Below are 18981 nucleotides of genomic sequence, written 5' to 3' on the forward strand. Positions count from 1 at the left end.
TTTTGTTCCTAAATACCCACTTGGTACCTATCATTTGATGGTTGGTTGGCTTTGGAACTAAGGTCGAAACCTTGTTCCTTTCAAATTGGTCAAATTCTTCTTACAATGCAATCATTCAACTCTCTTCGTTTCCAACTTCCTTAAACTTCTTGGGTTCTACTTGTGAAATTAATGCCACATATTCACAAGCTTCCTTTAGCCTTCTTTTAGTTTTGACACCTTCCGAGGGATCTCCAATGATTTTTCTTAAGGATGATTTCTTACAAATCTCCAGCTTCTAAGAAGATCATTATGCTGAATTTCAGTTCTTTTGCAAGTCCTCTAATAATGGTTCTCTTTCATCACTTTCTTTGGAGCTGTCTTCATTATCTTTTTTGTTTTCCAAGCTCATCTTTTCCATTTTTTTCTCAATATTATCTGCATCATTATCATCAGGCACAACCATTTACGGTGCAACTTTAGTCTCATCAAAAATATGAATAAACTTTTCAATAACTAAAGTTCTTTTATTAAACACTCTATAAGCTTTAAAGTTTGATGCATAGCAAAAGAAAATTGTTTCATCACTCTTAGCATCAAATTTTTTGAAGGTTTGTTTACCGTTATTTAAAACAAAACATTTGCATCCAAAACTCCTTAAGTGTGAAATATTTGGTTTTCTTCTTTTATAAAGCTCATAAAGAGTCTTTGAAATCATAGGCCTAATGGAAACTTTATTCAGAATATAGGCTACTGTGTTAATAGCTTTAGCCAAAAAATATTTGGCAAGTTTTTTCCACAAAGCATTTTTCTTGCCTTTTCTTTTAAAGTCCTAATCTTTCTCTTAATAACTCCATTTTTTTATGGAGTTCTAGGGGCTAAAAATTTGTGATCAAAACCATTTTCATTACAAAAGGTTTCAAAATCACCACCTTCAAACTCTCCACTGTGATCACTTCTAATGCCAACAATGGAAAACCTTTTTCCATTTTGAACTTTTTTACAATGATTAATGAGAGTAGGCATTGCATAATCTTTCTGAGCAAGAAAGTATACCAAAGTATATCTAGAGTAATCATCAACAATAATAAAGCCATATAAGTTGCCTCCCATACTAACAACATCTATTGGTCTAAACAAGTCCATGTGTAATAATTCCAATGGTTTAGAAGTTGGCATCACTTTCTTTGGCTTAAAAGAGCTCTTTACTTGTTTTCTAAATTGACATGCATCATAAACTTTGCCATTTTCAAAATAGATCTTTGGAAGTCCACTAACTAAGTCATTTTTTAAAAGTTTTGAAATAGTGTGCACACTAACATGTCATAATCATTTATGCCACAACCAACTAGGACAAACATCATTGGCTATAAGACAAGATTTATTTTGAAGCACAACTTTATCAAGAAAGATCACATACGTATTCTTAATTTTTTTGCCAATGAATATTACTTTATTAGTATCAATATCAATTACTTGACATCCATGGGAATCAAAGCAAACTCTAAATACTTTGATACAAAGTTGACTAATGCTTAACAACTTGTGCTTTAAGCCTTTAGCAAATAAAACATGCATGATTTAAGTTTGAAAGTGTTACCCATGGTTCCAATTTCATGAATAATACTTTTGGAGTTGTCACCAAAAGAAAGATTATCACTCTTCTTCCAATCAACCTTAGCAAATAGTTTTTCATTACTGGTTATGTGCTTTAAACAGCCATTGTCAAAATACCAAGGTTGTCCCTCCTTTGGTTGAGCTTTCAAACATTGTTCTTTGTACTCTTGCTCAACCTACAAAACAAATTTTGAGTTCTTCTTTAAAGGAACCCATACTTTGATGGGTCCTTAGAGGTTAACGGGCACATGTGAACCTTTGGGCACTTAAACCAGTTTGGTTTTGGGGGGGGTTATGTCCCTTATGATAACAATCATAAGAGAGATGACCTTTCTTGCCCCATACATAACAGTGACATGAAGATGTATCATTTTTCTTTGCATCTCTTTTTGGTCTTTTATTTTTGATCAATTTCAATTTTGAGTTCTTTTCCATTGAAGCTTTAAGAGAAACATTTTCATCCAAAGCTTCATCTTTGCACTCTAGTTCCAACTTCAAAGATTCAAAATCTGTTTTGGCATGCTCAAGTTCAATTTGAAAAATATTTCTTTGAACAAAAACAGAATTGAAATCATACTTTATTTTCTCTAATAATTCATCATCTAATGGCATGGCTTTCTTTCTCAAAACTTTATATTTCAAAGCCATCTTTTCAAATTCAGCATATAAGCTATCATACTCATCTTGAACATCATCATATGAAATATCACATAAGTTAGGTGTTAACTTGCGTTCTTCATCCTTCACCATCAAGCAAAAGTTTGTTCTTTCTCTCAACTTCTCTTTCTTATCTTCTGAACTTAAGGAATCACTATTTGACCATACTGCAGCCACCCTTTCCTTTTTTGGCTTTTGATTTTCTTTGAGGATTCCTCTTTGAGCAATGGTCATTCGAATTTAAAGTGGCCAAGTTTTTTGCATTCAAAGTGCAATGCTTTATCCTTTTTGTTAAAGTCATTCTTGTATTTGTTCTTCCATGAAGAACCTTGACCTTTTCTTTGATTTCTTCTTCCAAATCTTCTATCTTTCTTTGTCTCATGAGCTTCTTGAATCTTCTAGCTATCATGGCTAACTCTTCATCATCATCATTTGTGAGACTCTTCAATTTTTCTTCAAGTGAGCTCACTTTTAATGCAAGATTTTTCTTTTTCTCCTTAGCCTCATTCTTTTCTTTTTATTCTTCTTTCCTTTATTTCCAACTCATGTGAAAAGTGAACCACATATTTCATCAAGACTAATTGTGTTGAGGTCCTTAGCTTCTCGGATGGTAGTCACTTTTAGTTTTCAGCTTTTTGGTAAGTTTCTAAGTAACTTTTTTACTAACTCATGTTTAGGTATCATTTTCCAAAGTTGGTTGAGTTTGTTGACTACATTGGTGAATCGGTCACACATGGTGGTTATGTTTTCACCAGATTCCATTTTTAACATTTTATAATTATGGGTGAGAAAGGTGATATTGGACTTTTTAACTTAAAAAGTCCCCTCATGGATAATCTGAAACTATTTTCAAATTTTTTTGACTACGGTACAGTTAGAAATTTTGTTGAATTCAACAATGAAAAATGTTAATGGCTTTGAAGTTTATTTGGACTTTTCTCATTTCTGCTTCAGTCCACTCTTATCTAGATTTGAGAATTTTCTCACTTGTAATTAAATTAGTGCTAGTGGGGATAAAAAGATTATTGGTGATTATATCTCACATCTCATAGTCAACAGCTGTGATGTAAATATATATCTTAGTGCTCCAATATTGGTAATTCGATCCATCAAATAGAGAAGGCTTATTGTGGATTGCCCTTATGCCACATTAGTATTTTGTGTAGCCATTTGGACCTTCCCTTAAGGATGTTAAACCTTAAACTTAAGGGTTAAACTTTGATAGCACTTGTTGATCCCAAAAAGAGTGTTAAATGTGGTGAATAACACTAAGAATATCTTTGAAGGAAATTCTTTTGGAAGAAATGAGATGGAAAGTTTGAAAACTTAATAAGGTCAGTGAACACCAAGTAGAAATACAAGTACAAAGAGAAGATTTTTTAGTCTTCAAAGCTTAAAATCACTTTGGATAGCTTCTCTCGTCATTTATGATTGTTTAAACCTCTTTAAATACTTGAAGGAAATTTTTTAGTTATTAAAAACAATTCTAAAGCAAAAATAATCATTATATTGTCTTCTAGTGGCTCTTTTCAAATTGCTAGTAGTGCCTCATTAACCGATTAAAGATGAACTTTAATCGATTAAAGCTTTTTTATTTTGCAGTCTGCTTCACTATGCTAACAGGTTAAAGGTGACTTTAAACGATTAAGAACTTTCTATTTTTAGACTTCTTCAACTAACTTTTTTGCAGTTTTCCTTTAATTAGTTAGTCATTCCTTTAATTGATTAAGGCTTTTCTTTCTTCAACTTAAACTGATTAAGGCTTTTTTTCCTTTAACTTAAACTAATTGAGATGAGCTTTAATCGATTAAAATATTTTCAAATTTGAATCTCTTCATTTTGTGCCCTTTAATGGTCAACTTCATTTTGAGTTTGAATTTTGGCACTTTTTAGGTAGTTCAAGTTTGATCTTTAATTAATTAACCCTTTTGGTTAACCGATTAATAACCATTTGTTTTGCATTCAATACTTTCTAAACTAATTAAACCTTGTGTTAACCAATTAAGACCTTTTTGCCTGTCTTTAGTTTAGTGCCCAAAATTGACTTAACTAACTAAGGATCTTCGATCATTGGTTAAAACTAATTTGTCTTCATTAAATCTCTTTCTTCTTGGCTTGTTTAACCAATTAACCCATATTGCAACTAAACAGACATCTTAACTTGCTTTTAAATACTTAATATATTAATGAATTTAAACTTTCTTTTGCACACTTAAATAATATGATTAGATACTAATGAATGAAGAATGTTTTGTTGTCATAAAAAACTCATGGAATCAACAAACTTTTTAATTGTTTAATATAGAAAATCTTAACCAAAAAGAGGAAGATTGTTATACATTTATGCTTTAGATGTCAAAATCTCAATGCCACTAACCTTATGTATTGATATCATTGTTGGACATTTTCCACAATAATAGTGGAAAAATGAAAGGAAGAAAGTCATTTGAACAATCAGTGGCGGATCTAGGATTTTTTATGAAGGGTGGCTAAAGAATAACCATACAAGGTCGGATCAGTGATTCGATTCGAAGCAAAAAATTAATCGCTTTTGAAATAAAAATAAATTATAACATAAAATTTCATTAACAATTTAAATATAAGATTTCAGATTCACTAATATAAATAGATATAAAACAAAAAGAGAAATTAATATTAAATTTTCACATTAGATAATTTATGCTATGCTTGACGTGCTTTCATGCTTTCAAATGCCTTGATTACTAAATCCGTGTCAATTAAAAATACATAATAATAATTGAACTACAATATCCTTTGTAAATTCAAGAAACATTACTTGTGAATTATGATAGATTCATCTTAAATATTAAAGATTTCAAAATTTGTGTGAGTTTAAGGGTTTAGTATAGTTATTTAGTTTAGAGAGGAGAAAGGGATTTCAAAATTGTATAAGTTAAAAGGGTTTAGTATAATTATTTGGTTTGGAGAGTAGAAAGAGATTTCAAATTTGTACAAGTTAAAAAGGTTTAGGATTCTTCTTTGGTTTGGAGAGTAAAAAATTGTTTGATTGATTCATGAAAAAAGAGAATAAGGTGAAAACAAAAAAAAAAGAGAATAAAAGAAAAATAATTTCAAAATTGAAACTAGGCCATTAAAATCTAACTTAGATTTCTTACCACTACTCCAAATTAATTCATTTGATTTATTTAGGGGTGATAAAGCTATATATTTTAAATTTTATACACAAAAAAATAAAAAAAAACTCTACCCCTATGAACAATTATGATTGTTCAAGAGTTATATTTGTTTAAAAATTAAGTTTGTACAGATAACTATATTGGAAAATAGACAATTGTGTTTGTTCGAAACAGAGAATTGTGTTTGTTGAGAAAAAATATCTTTGTCTATAAATATGACTCTTTAGTTTTCTGAATATATGAAAAATAGAAAACATAAACAATTTGCAATCATTCTTTCCATCATCTTCAAATTCTTCTTAAATTGTTTCTATACTGTTTTGTTGTAGAAAAACTTTATAAAGGTTTGATAATTTTATCATACACCGGTGAGTGCTTAGTGGATTATTTTTGTTAGTGCAGAACACAATCAATCACAAGACTTCATAGTATCTTCGAGGTTTATACGTCAATAACTCTTTTGGATAGTATAGGTGGAGGTGAATAAAATCTTAAGAAAAGTGGCAGTGATACACGCCTTGAAACTATTCCTTAACATTTTCGATATTCCAATCCTGTTTTCCAACAATCCTCTTGCCACCAATCTTGGTAATTTGCTACCAACCTCAAATTGTCCAAATGTCTTGTCTTTAATGGTGATCCACATAGATGCCAAGTAGAACAACTCTAAGGGAGATTGGTGTTTGCTTATGCTACCAAAGACTAGTGCTACGTAGGGAAAGGCTCACAAGTTTTCTCACTTCTCTAAGGAGTACTCAAAACTAGCCAAGAATTAAGGGAGTAAACCGATTTCCAAGGTTTGACACTTGATCTTGATTTCTCTCCTTACTTTTCTTGCGTGGCTCTTTGGTTTCAAGGACCTTTAATTTGCAGCATAAACATAGAATTTATACGCAATTTTAACTTTATTAGGTTTAGTGCAACTTTTATACTAATTATAAAATTTCTCTAATTTAATTGAACTTTTTCAATTAAATCCTTTGAAGTCCAAAACTTGTTTAAGTCCAACTTAATTCCCCATTTAAGATTCTTATTTTGTCATCTTTTATATGTATAACCCATTAGATTATTAACATTAGGATCAAATGATCAAATACTTTTGCATGCATTATCAATTTTACATTTATAAATCATGATTGACATCTAGCAATATATCATTACTACCAAAATGTTATAAAAATCAATAAGGTTTGACTAAACCCTTTAGTGCTCAGTCTTGTAATACAATTTAATTCTTCATTGTCCAATATCCCAATAAGACATAAAACGTGGTTTAGTGTCTTTTTGTTCCTAAAACTTATTCTTAACTCCTTAATGAAATTCAAAAGAACTCTTTTTTCATTTTACCTTGGGCAAGGATTTCCTTGTGTTAAAACATACCAAGAAAAAATGATATTTCTCCCTTAAAAAAACTTAAAGTGATGTATTCTTTATTGATAATTTATTTTTCTTCACATACTTCATGCTATACTCAATATCCACCTCATTATACTTCTTTTTTTTTTAATGGAAAAACATTAGTAAGAGAGGAGGTTGCTAAAATATAGCAGTTTATACAAAGAAACACAAATCGTGAACACAAGAAGAAAAGGAAAGGCTACAAAGAAAAACAGAAAAGAAGCATATAAAAAAAAAAACAATTGACACAACAGCAACAAGGGCAAACGAAACGAAATGGAAATAGCCTAAGATCTCAACAAGATCCTCCAAATGCTCAACACCATCTTTGGTAGATGATTGGCAAGATGATTCATTGATCTTGGAATATGAACAACTGTCCACTTGTAAAGTTTAGACTTTAGAAAGTTGATCAAACACAATATGTTCCTCATTCATTCTTAGTTAGGACTACTTAAGATAGTATCAAAAGTATAGCAATTGACACATAAGATAACATGATGATATCTAGTTGAAAGATCACTTGCATAATTGACACATAAGAATATATTCCATAGATACTTGCGTAAATTACCAAATGAAATTCTCATGGTAGGTCATTTTCAATGAATTTGTTTTTTTAACAAGCATCCACACGTTAATTTCAAGTATCGCCATACTTCAATATAAGAAATCGATTGCTTACTTCATAATCGACAAACATGTTAATCTCTCGACTTTTATCAAGATCTTGTTTGATAAAGCATTAACTAGAAACAATTTAAGAATGATACTTTGATGCTATAAGGATTTTATTTATAACTCTTTATAATTCTTTTGTAAAGCATATTCATACTAAGAACTTTATCTTTATAAATAAATAACAAAAAATGTATAATTTCATGGAGAAAGAAGACCTTTATTAAATAGATTAAGAGATAGCAAGCTTCATTTAATGGCTTGCAAGTGCAATGGACTTAGCTTGGTGGTGCTAGGACCTTAGAGACGGTGGTGTTGGTTCATGCTGAAGTAGATGCTAGCGTCTTGGTAATGGATTGGTGATGACTTTAGACATCATGGCTCATTGTTGTCCTCTTCAATGATGCTGGGAGTGGGTCAAGTGCTGTTATAATTGTCACTAACAATCACAAAAATTTGTTGTTTAGACATTTGCGTTTCAATGACCTTGGCAATGGTCACGAATGAATATAACAATCTTGGCAACAATGTTTGAGGTAAGATAGAAGTTATGACAAGTAGTTGCTAGACTTCACTTAGTGAAAAACTTTGCTAGCAACAACTTTTATTGATCTTTCGGAACTCCCACTTTGCATGATGATATTTGAGCAAGAGAGGTAAGGGTGGATGGACGTGCCATGTTGACTTCTATGGGCCTTTTGTAAAGTGGCGATAAGATTGCTAGTGGTTAAGACATTGTTATTGATAAGGGAGAAATTGGTGAGTAAGAGTGAAAAGGTGGCTAGCCTTCTCTTGAGTGATGCACCTAGCAATGAGCTAAGATGGGCCGTGGGCGAAACCTAGCTGTGGCGACAAGGACCATGTTTGCCATCTGAGGAACTGTCCCAATGACGATCATAGTGTCGAAAGTAGCAAAGATAAGAGTGGTGCAAGAGTCAGCCATATAAAGGCTCCCGTAATGATGATTACCATGTCGATAGTAGATGTTTGGAGATTACCTTACTGCTACGCTAGGGAGGGTACTCACCACTGTGTGAGTTGCCTCACTGCTAGACCAAAAGGGGTCATCGTAATGGTTTTATCTCGCTACTAGTGACCAGAGGGTCGGACGAGCCAACTCCTTCCATGGTGCCTTTTTTGGTGGTAGAACTGTTAAAGCTAAGGCTTTTGTCATGCCAGGTCTTGGGGTATAATAATAGGAGATCACTTATGGAATGTCATTGTTGGTACTTGGATGGTATCTGGCCGTCAATTAAAACAGCCTTTAAGGCCTTGGACTCAAGTCGAGCGTTGAGGCTATTTGACTCGGGTTTGCCATGCCAGGTTTTGTTTATCAAATGGATCAAAAGGAGGCTAATGGGTTGTGCCTTAGTGTTCTTGGGCTTTGGCAAAATTGACCCATCCCCAAATTGCATTAACAATGTCAATACAAAAATCAGAAAACAAAAACACAAAAATACAAAACCGGTTTGCATCTTAATTCAGTAACCTAACCGTCCATGCAGGAGAAAAGGCCATCTATTAATCAAGAAAATCCACTTTATTACTCTGCTCCTCGTAATGTGGTTTAAATCTCTTTGCCTATTTTAACTTTTATCAGATTTTGATTAAAGTTCACTTATAATCATAAGACATTTGATATTCAGATATATATATATATGCACACACACACAAGTACACAAACCCCGACATAAAATCTCTGTTTTTAATTTTTTGTTACTAGAGTTTTTACAACTTGTAATGGATTTAAATTATTGAGTTATTTAGATCTTGTCTTGTTCTTTTAGGTTTTTAATGAAACTTATATTAATTGGAAGAAGGGGATTTGAACTAGATAGGAAGATCATATACCAATCGATGAACCAAATGCTCGGATAATTAATAAAACTTATATTAAAGTTAAATCATTGCCATCAAATTTAGGATAATAATTAATTTTTATAAAAAAGTAATTGAATATTATATGACAATCAAATTTTCACTGAAATAATATGAAATGAATTAACTATATTTAATTTTGTCGTACTTTTTAAGTCTAGATAAACAAGGGATTTTAGGATTTACAGTTTGCTATATACTTCTTTCTTAATTAATTGTTTTTGTAATATCTGGAAGTCTTATTATCATGTTCTTAACAATAATTCTGGAAGCTTCATTCTTATAAAAGAATTTATGATTCAAATCTATAAATAAGTAGTAAGGGTAGAAAGAAACTAAATTAAATTGGTTTAATGCACAACGATTTATGGGTATAGTTATTTTGTAAGAAGAAGAAATATTTACACTGCTTTTTGGAGCAGTTATGTGTGTTTAATCCCCATAGAGAAAAATTTCAGCATATGTACATGAAATGTGGGGCTCAAGCCGTACGTTAGCTAACGCTATACAATATAGAATATGCATCTCTATTTTTTGCTTAATTTGTATTTTTATTATTTATGTCAAAATATCCAAGATTAATATATTTTTATTTGGATCCAAGTCTCTAAGGTTGATAGTGCAAACAATTACCATAACAAGTGTTCAATGGCCTCTCTACACCATACGACCATGTTCTTCCTATAAGTTAAATTTCAATTTAAATTTTATTAAGAATGTTTACTTTAATAAAAAAAATTCAAAGTTAACATGAAAATAAATAAACAAAAATTACTCAATACTTAATTTAATGAAAAATCATCGATTAAAGAAAGTTTACAATAAAATGTACACTTCATATTAATAAAAAAATAAAAATAAAATCAACATTTTAATTTAATAAAAAAGCACTAATTAAAAATAAAATAGTTAATTTCATAAATTATCAACGGTATATGTCATCCACCATTTACACTTTTAAAATACATATTTTTATATAAATTTAATATTTTATAATAACTAAAAAAGTTCACTATCAAAATTAATGAGGTAAGAAATAAAAATGAATCAAAATTTTAATTTAAGTAAAAAAGTAATTAAGAATAAAACAATGAATATAATAAATAATCGAAAGCATATATGTCATATGATGATGATTGGTTGGTTATCGGTGAGTAGTTCAATTATAGGGTCAGTGCATTTCAGACATGGAGAGGCATAATAGAGTCATTCACATACAAGATTTGAATATGCGAATGTGTAAGCCAACAAAAAGTATTATGAGATGGTGGCAAGTATCACTGAGTTTCTATTTGCAGTAACGATGCAGAACCATTCCCAAAACTACCATCAGCTACTAACTCGGACAGATCACCACTCTCGAAAAAGGATTGGTGAAGGGCCTTAACACATTTTTCAGCTTCACCATCATTTACTATCAGTGAGATGTTCACCTGTTCAGTTTCCCAAAATTACATCCATCAGAAAAATGAAAGAATGGCCAATACTGCAGTTCTATACGTAAGAGGTATTGTGAGGAGACCTTGGATGCCCCTTGGGAGATCATCTGGACATTTACTCCAATGGTTCGAAGAACATGAAATACCTGTCAAAATTTGACCCAGCAGTTAATATTAATGTGATTAATAGGAAAAGGGGAACTTTTTTTCTGTATGATATCCAATTCTTCAAAGTCTCAAGAATAAAACAGTTCTGGTAATCATCATGTTGATGGTGTAACAGGTAATTCATATAATTTCCACGATTTGAACAGAGAAAAATCCTAACCTTTTCCAGTATCAATGAAGAACGTTGAACATTCCCAATGAGAGATATGATTGATCTGCGCTGCAAGAGATTAACAATGGCAATTTTCTCAAGCTCTTCCACGACATGGTCGAGTTCCTGCTCAGACAAGAATCTTCTTCAAATGGATTTTAAAACTGTGAGAAAAACAAGAGTTCAACAACAAAAGAGATTTTTAATTATGGCTAAAATTCAAGATTCCACCAATAGGAACATTGAACATAAAAAATCCAGGCAGAATTCCAGCATGCCAAGAACAATTTTGACTGCCCAATAACAGATTTGGCTCCAATGTAAGGAATAATAAGCACAAGAAATAATTCTCCAATGACACATCAGCTCATAGCTGTGCTGGAATCCATTCATGCTGGCAAGCACATAAGCAATTAAGATTCAAACAACATAAATTTTTCCCTTGCCTGTTGAATCAATTCCCTACTCCACAGTTTTGATGGGTCCAATGTCAAAGACAAACTAACTTCACTTGTAGCAACAACATCCACAGATATACCCAAATCTTCAAAAATGGAAAACACCTGATTGGAGGGAAAATAATATCAAATTCCATTTACATCTTACAGTAAACAAGGGCTAAAACACAACCACAACAACATCGTTTCTCACCTTAGCAAGGAAACCAAATTGACCAAGCATGCGGGTACTAACTATATCCAACATGGTTACATTCCGCTTCAAAACTATGCTGGTCAGCACAGCCTGTAATTGGATTTTGGGTTAACAATGTAAGCTTTCAAATTGTGATTTAATCTTCTAAAACTCAGCTGCTAAAAGACCTTGCTCATATCTCTTGTTTTAGTTATGAGAGTTCCAGGAGCTTTAGGATTATAAGAATTCTTGACTCTAACAGGAATATCACCCTCTCTTGCTGGTCTCATTGATTGTGGATGTAAGACCTGCAGAAAAATATATAGGTTAACTTTAGCTTTTCAGTTCTCTTTGCAGACTCCATGAGAAGTTGGTCATTATAGAATTTTAATTGCCACCTATTTTATCTCAAGCAATAAACAAATTCTCTGCATTTGCTATGGCAACTACAATGGGTTGAACATATAAGTGAGCAAAGCATTCCAAAAGTGCGATATTATTATCACATTTTATCAGGGGAAAAAAACAAAGAAATAAGAAGAAGAACCTATGATAACATGAAAATTCTTTCTGTGCATAATAGTTTAGTTCATCTCTACATCATTACTAGAGATACACCAGCAAGAGGCAACAAGAGTCTAACCTGAGCACCAAAGTAAGCAAGCTCAGCTGCCTCATCAAATGTTAAATATGGTACAGGTTCTGCCCCCGGATAAATAGTTGGATCACAGGTTAAGACACCATCAACATCCTTCCACACCTGTTCAAATTTTGGGAATAAGCTGCTAGATATTTTGGTCGAATATATAAACAGAATTGACTACTGTTAGAGAATCTAAAAATAGTACTACCAGCATTAGTCAACTATATAGCATCAGATATAATATCTTGCAGGTTGATGTATTTGCATGACAGCATGTATGAGATCATATGAATTCTTGATGCAGATGCATTTAGTTTCAGGGCAAAATCTGACCTGAATCTCTTGCAAGCCTAAAGCTTTACCAATGGTTGTAGCTGTTAAATCACTTCCACCCCTACCTAAGGTAGTAATTGCGCCAGATTTCCATCCCTGAAAAAAGAACATAAATTATGTTGGTGATAACATGCCAATAAACTCTAATTGAGCAGTTGAGATGTTTTGATCCAGAACACATATCCAACATTAAGCAGTAAAACCACCTTTCCAAGGAAGCCAGTTACAATGGGAATTGCAGGATCATTAACCCAGTCACTGTATAATCTCTTTGCAACAGCTGGGTAAGTAGCTTCCAAGATGTCTGCATTTGTGAAGTCATCAGTGGTTATGAAACCGATTTCAAATGCATCACACTGCAAAAGAGTATTTAGTGACATAGTTAGCTGATAGGAAGTACTAAAACTGGCAACAGATAATAAGAGTAAAATCAGAATGTGGCAAGCGACTAAAGATTGTAGTTGACATACTTGGCGTGCTTTAATGCCAATTTTATTTAGATAAGCTGCAAAAATTCTTGTGGACATGCACTCTCCAAATGAGACCAAATAATCCCTTGTGCGAGGAGTTAACTCCTTCATCACTGATATACCCTTCAAAAGTTGCTCGAATTCTTCTAAATATGCTGCAAAAAGTATCAACAAGAATATTAGTTCAAATAAAATAAGCACCTAATAATTCAAGGAAATCACCTACAAGTTTGCTTCAATTTACAGTATAGTAGTTTATCAGAAAATAACCTTCCTAACTGTGCACAACCAAATCCCATAAATATGCCAAGATTGATGTAACTAACAAAGAAAAAGAATGTAGTAAAAGAAATACTCACAGGAAATGATAGATCGATCAACTTCAAGCTCATCAACCGTCCTGAACCAAAAAAAGGGTGCAAATTAAGATTGTAAAGGCATTATAATCCTAAAAGAAGACGCAGAAAACACAAACCTGATATGCAAATCCTTTATAAAACGCAACTCCTCAATTTCGGCCGCATTCGAAACTCCGCAGCTCACAGCTTTCTCTCCAGCCTAAATCAAAATGGGTAATAGCATAATGTAATTCACAAATGAAAGAATAACAAAAAAAGAAAAAAAGAAAGAAAAGGAATGCCGGTGGCCGTCGAGCATTACTAGCAAAAGTTTGTTGGTGGTTTTTCCCATGGCAGAGAGCACAATGACAGGCCTTTCTTCCTCGAAACTCTGAATCAAATCGGCGATTTCTTTCATTCGCTCCGCCGATGCCACCGACGATCCCCCGAACTTCATAACGCAAGTGAATTGTTTCACATTTTCACCAAAGCTTTCCTTCTCATCCTCTTCCTCCTCCGTCCTTTTCTCTTCAAGAACCGCTCTGATTCCTCTCTGGTAACCGACTCTCAACGCTCTCCTCCTCCTGCACGCACCGCCTCCGATCGCCGACAATAAATCCGTAGACGCTACGAACTGGATGCGAGTGGAAGATACCGAGGGCGAGGGCGAGCGCGTGTTGAAGAATCCCGAGTGGGTTGGAGTTTTAGCGCGACAGAGTTGCAAAGACGCTGCCATTTTGCCGTTGGAATTGGAGAGTGTATCGGAAACAAGATTCAAGCGTATAAAAGATTCTGAGAATTCATTTCATTTCAAATCTTCTCAATTTGTTTGGAATTCGAAGGAAAAGAGGAATATGGTAGTGGAATTTAGTAGAGTGGGACTGAAGCGATGGCAGGTGGAATGTAACGGATTTTACGAAGAACGGTAGTAGGGCTTGGGCTTTGACTCCGCTCTTCGTCTTGGATAAATCAAAAGACAACATTTCATTCCCAAGGATACAGTTGAATGGTAAATTTGTCAATCTAACTTACTTTCAGGCTGTTAAAAAAGCAAAAATGGAATAGGAAAGCGTCAGGTAAAATAGAAAACATTGGGAAGAAAAACCCGCCAACTCTCTCCATGTCTTCCATCAAAACCGTTGTTTATATAACTTGTTGTATTCTTTGAACTGAAATTTTCCAGGTAGAAACATGGCCAATATTTCCTTGCCGTCTTCCCGTCCTTCACAAATATCAGCTACTAAGAACGAAACTCCATCAATAAAACCTGCAAGTTTTGCTCAATTCCCTTCATGGGTCTCTCTCAAAAGCACTTCTTCTTCACTGAAAATCCCCCTAAGCCAACAAGGCCAAGTAGAGAACGTACACTTAGTTTCTTTATCTAAACAGGGGAAACTCAAAGAAGCTCGTGACTTCCTCAAACAAATGGAGGAAGCCGGCGTTCCCGTCAATCCCCACTCGTATAAATCCCTTCTCGAAACCTGTAGCAAAGTGAGATCTTTATCGGACGGTAAATTAATTCACAACCATTTGCGAAGAACGATGAAGAACCCATCTGGGTTTCTCGAGAATTCTCTTTTGCAAATGTATTTGGACTGTGAGAGCTTTCTGCATGCGGAGAAACTGTTTGATAAAATGATTGAGAAAACTCTAGGATCTTGGATTATACTTATTTCTGCTTATTCACAAAAAGGTCATCTAAAGAAAACTTTTTCGTTATATTCACAAATGGTTGAGTTAGGAATTAGACCGAATTCGACTATTTTTACCAGACTCTTGAAGAGTTTATTTGATCCTTCTGTTTTGGAGATTGGGAAACAAATCCATTCTCTCCTTATAAGAACTGGGTTAAGCACCAATGTTTCTGTTATCACAGCGATCTCCAATATGTACGCTAAATGCGGGTGGTTAGAAGGGGCTAAGCTCGTTATGGGTCAGATGGTTGAAAAGAATGCTGTAGCTTGGACGGGATTGATGATGGGGTGTACTCAAGCTGACAAACAAAAAGATGCTTTGGAATTGTTTGGTAAAATGGTAAAGGAAGGTGTTAAATTGGATGGGTTTGTGTTTTCGGTTGTTCTGAAAGCGTGTGCTGGATTGGAGGATTTGAACTTAGGGAGGCAAATTCATGGTTATGTTGTAAAACTTGGGTTCGAATCTGATGTTTTTGTGGGAACTCCTGTTGTGGATTTATATGTCAAATGTGCATGGTTTGAATCTGCTTGCCGAGCATTTGAGAGGATATCTGAACCGAATGATGTGTCATGGAGTGCTATAGTCACTGGCTACTGCCAAGTTGGTAAATTTGAGAAATCGCTTAAGATTTTTAAATCGTTAAGGATTAAAGATGTGTCTTTGAATTCTTTTGTATATACCAGCATTTTCCAAGCATGTTCTGTTCTTGCTGATTTTAATGTGGGTGCCCAAGTTCATGCAGATTCAATAAAAAGAGGTTTAATTTCGTATCTTTATGGAGAGAGTGCAATGATTACTATGTATTCAAAATGTGGTAGATTGGACTATGCGAATCGAGCGTTTGAGTCTATTGATGAACCTGATACTGTGGCTTGGACTGCAAATATATGTGGTCATGCTTATCATGGCAATGCTTCTAAAGCCCTAAGGCTTTTCAGGAGGATGCAGGACTCTGGTGTGAGGCCAAATGAAGTTACATTTGTGGCGGTTTTAACTGCTTGTAGTCATTCTGGCTTGGTTACAGAAGCTAAACTGTATTTGGAGTCAATGAGTCGTGAATATGGTGTGAGACCAACTATTGATCATTATGCTTGTATGATTGATATATACTCTCGTGCTGGTCTGCTGCAAGAGGCATATGAACTGATAAAGATTATGCCCTTTGATCCTGATTCAATGAGTTGGAAATGCTTATTGGGTGGGTGTTGGATCCATAGGAATCTTGAGCTGGGAAAAGTTGCAGCAGAAAATCTACTTCAGCTTGATCCAGATGATACTTCAGGTTATATTTTGATGTTTAACCTATATGCTTCATCTGGGAAATGGGAAGAAGCAGCTCATGTAAGAAGTATGATGGGTGAAAGAAAGTTGAAAAAGGAACTTAGCTGCAGCTGGATTACTGTCAAGGGTAGGGTGCATCGGTTTGTAGTGGGCGATAAACACCATCCTCAGACAGACGAGATTTATGAAAAGTTAAAAGAATTCAACCATTCTGTTATGAAGGATGAAGGTGGCGTTCTAACAGAAGAGGATGTACAATTTGGTTTGCCTGAGCGGAAACAGCAACTTATGGACCACAGTGAGAGACTTGCCATAGCATTTGGGCTCATAACTGTACCAAGCAATGCACCTATTATTGTTTTCAAGAATCTCCGGGCATGCAAATACTGCCATGATTTTGCAAAACATGTATCCATGGTCACAGGACGCAAAATCACCGTTAGGGATTCCTGCAGATTCCATCACTTCCATTTAGGGCAATGCTCTTGCAATGATTATTGGTGATGCTTGCAATTTGTTTTGCCATGAGAGGTAGGATGATTATCCTTATTCAAGTTTAGTTGTATTTTATTTATAAGCCATATCATTTCATTGATATAAAATATATACATTAAGAAATTCTCTCCTCAAAGTGAGCAGATGAATTTCCTTTTAAAACCACACCCAGAATTCGTCACCCCATTGCATTTCCACATAGCAAATACAACCAAAAGTTCCCTAATATTTCACCCCAACACCCCCAGATCCCTTACAGTTCAAACACAGCAATTTTAACACAAGTGCCTTTCACCTCATCATGTTTAGCTGGGATTGTGCATAATAGCACGTGGCCCCAGAACATAATTCTTCCAAGGGAAGTATTTGTGAAACTTGAAGATATTGATAATTCTGTGGCTGAAAGTTCAGCATGAATTAATTCTTTTCATGATCTATGTCCACCAAAATTTCATGCTTGGCTATTTTATAGGTTGTCACCTCTCATTGGGATCATCATCAGACAGTCTCAGCTTCTGGCTTAGGGGAAAGAAAATTAATTTAAGCTGTCTTTTTCCTGGATTTCACTGTTGCTCTTTCATCTCAATCACAATCTGTGTGTGTATATATATATATATAGATTTTTAACAATGGCAATGCTCCGGATACAATGTTGTGGCTGAAATTTGAAAAAAGGAAAAAAAAAACAAAAGAAATAGAGCCAACCATAAGAAATTCTTTTAGGCAATTGTGGTGGGGTTGGCTGCGGATACACGCGTGACTGCGTAACAGGAAGCACACAATATTTGTTGATTTGCAAAAATGTGGAAAAAGGAAAACCTGCAAGCGCATGGGTGGCCCAACAGTGACAAAGTCCAAGAATCCAAGGTTGATTGGTACTTGGTGCACTTTGCAACGAGCGATGGCAGCCATTTTTGTTGCGGTGGGACTAAAAAGTACATAAGCAGCATCATGGAGAAGGGAACCCTTCACCGCCTGACACGTCTTTGTTGTATTAAACTACTTGAATAGTGAAGTTTAAGAATCTCCAGATGATTGTTTGCCCACAAAAGAGTATCCGGCACATCCCAGTGTGTCATCTGTCACCATGGATGGGAACCTTCCTCTCCTTTTCTTCGCCTGAGTGCTCACTGCCTGGTCTATTTAATTAAGCGGATAACCATATTACTTAATTATTATATCTAATCACTTTAGATATCTTGTCTTTTCATTTTTTTTCCTCTGGTTTTTCTTTCTGAATGAGCCAGTTGGGTCTTACATGCACTTGACATGTCAGCTCAGCCTTCCTACTCGCTTTTCATGTATCTGGCAAGTTGTCCAATAAGCCAAGCATCTATTATTTGAGATACGGATATATTTCTATTATTTTGTCCTTAGATTCGGCAAGATGAAAACGAATCAAATGAAGGACCATGTCACATAACAACAAGGAGGGAAGTTCTATGGAAATGGAATACTGTACTCTCTCCATTTGAATGAACTTGTTGGAGTCATATTGTGGAAATCCTTTTAGCCGCTAGGAAAGTACCACGAGTGCAAGAGATAAGTTGCTTCAAAAAACATACTACGATGAGTAGGGTACTTGTTAATTTTTAAATAATTAATTTTAAAATCATTTAAATATCAAGATATTTTAATTTTAACTTTAGATAATATTATAAAATATTATTCAAAATCGAATCCTATTAGTATAGCATTAACTGTTAATTATCTGAATCCATTAAATACTTGATTATACAAAATAAATTTTTTAAATATGGATACTCATTTAATAACCCAAACTTAAATCCACATATAAAAATATTTTACATTATTTCATATGCAATTTACTAACAATTAAAATTTAAACCACAAAAAGAAAAATTGATTGAGATGGCTAAAATTGTATTGAAAGTAAGGAGGACAAATGTTAGAATCTCACTAATTAAAAATTTTTGTAACATTACATATAATATTATAATATTATGTAT

General features: G+C 33.9%; 2 protein-coding genes across 3 annotated transcripts; one reads left to right on the forward strand and one right to left on the reverse strand.

Annotated features, from left to right (window-relative positions):
- Window positions 10463–14497, reverse strand: LOC18608852 (aspartokinase 1, chloroplastic). Of its 2 annotated transcripts, XM_018116215.1 has the most exons (13): window positions 13863–14485; window positions 13678–13760; window positions 13562–13602; window positions 13203–13357; window positions 12939–13088; window positions 12733–12828; window positions 12400–12516; window positions 11945–12064; window positions 11775–11867; window positions 11570–11686; window positions 11133–11249; window positions 10888–10950; window positions 10463–10798 (listed from the first exon to the last, which is right to left on the reverse strand). In XM_018116215.1, exons 1-13 carry the CDS (start codon window positions 14274–14276, stop codon window positions 10643–10645), a joined length of 1722 nt encoding a protein of 573 aa, XP_017971704.1. In that variant the 5' UTR covers window positions 14277–14485; the 3' UTR covers window positions 10463–10642. The 2 variants fall into 2 exon arrangements, with proteins under 2 accessions (XP_017971704.1, XP_017971705.1); XM_018116216.1 differs by lacking the exons at window positions 10463–10798; window positions 10888–10950 and having other exon boundaries at window positions 11199–11287; window positions 13863–14497.
- LOC18608853 (pentatricopeptide repeat-containing protein At5g13270, chloroplastic) lies at window positions 14691–18364 on the forward strand. The gene is made up of 2 exons (XM_018116214.1): window positions 14691–17047; window positions 17484–18364. Exon 1 carries the CDS (start codon window positions 14732–14734, stop codon window positions 17018–17020), a length of 2289 nt encoding a protein of 762 aa, XP_017971703.1. The 5' UTR covers window positions 14691–14731; the 3' UTR covers window positions 17021–17047; window positions 17484–18364.

This window comes from Theobroma cacao, chromosome 2 (assembly GCF_000208745.1).
Source record: "Theobroma cacao cultivar B97-61/B2 chromosome 2, Criollo_cocoa_genome_V2, whole genome shotgun sequence".
In the NCBI taxonomy this organism is placed as follows: Eukaryota; Viridiplantae; Streptophyta; class Magnoliopsida; order Malvales; family Malvaceae; genus Theobroma; species Theobroma cacao.

What these genes read in the sequence shown, in the direction of transcription:
- LOC18608852 (XM_018116215.1), bottom strand. Translation starts at nt 14,276, where the DNA reads ATGGCAGCGTCTTTGCAACTCTGTCGCGCTAAAACTCCAACCCACTCG. An exon ending in AAACAAGAGATATGAGCAAG is followed by an intron (nt 11,868 to 11,944) that starts GTCTTTTAGCAG and finishes ATCCAATTACAG; the next exon opens with GCTGTGCTGACCAGCATAGT. An exon ending in GTAGGGAATTGATTCAACAG is followed by an intron (nt 11,250 to 11,569) that starts GCAAGGGAAAAA and finishes TTGTCTGAGCAG; the next exon opens with GAACTCGACCATGTCGTGGA.
- LOC18608853 (XM_018116214.1), top strand. Translation starts at nt 14,732, where the DNA reads ATGGCCAATATTTCCTTGCCGTCTTCCCGTCCTTCACAAATATCAGCT.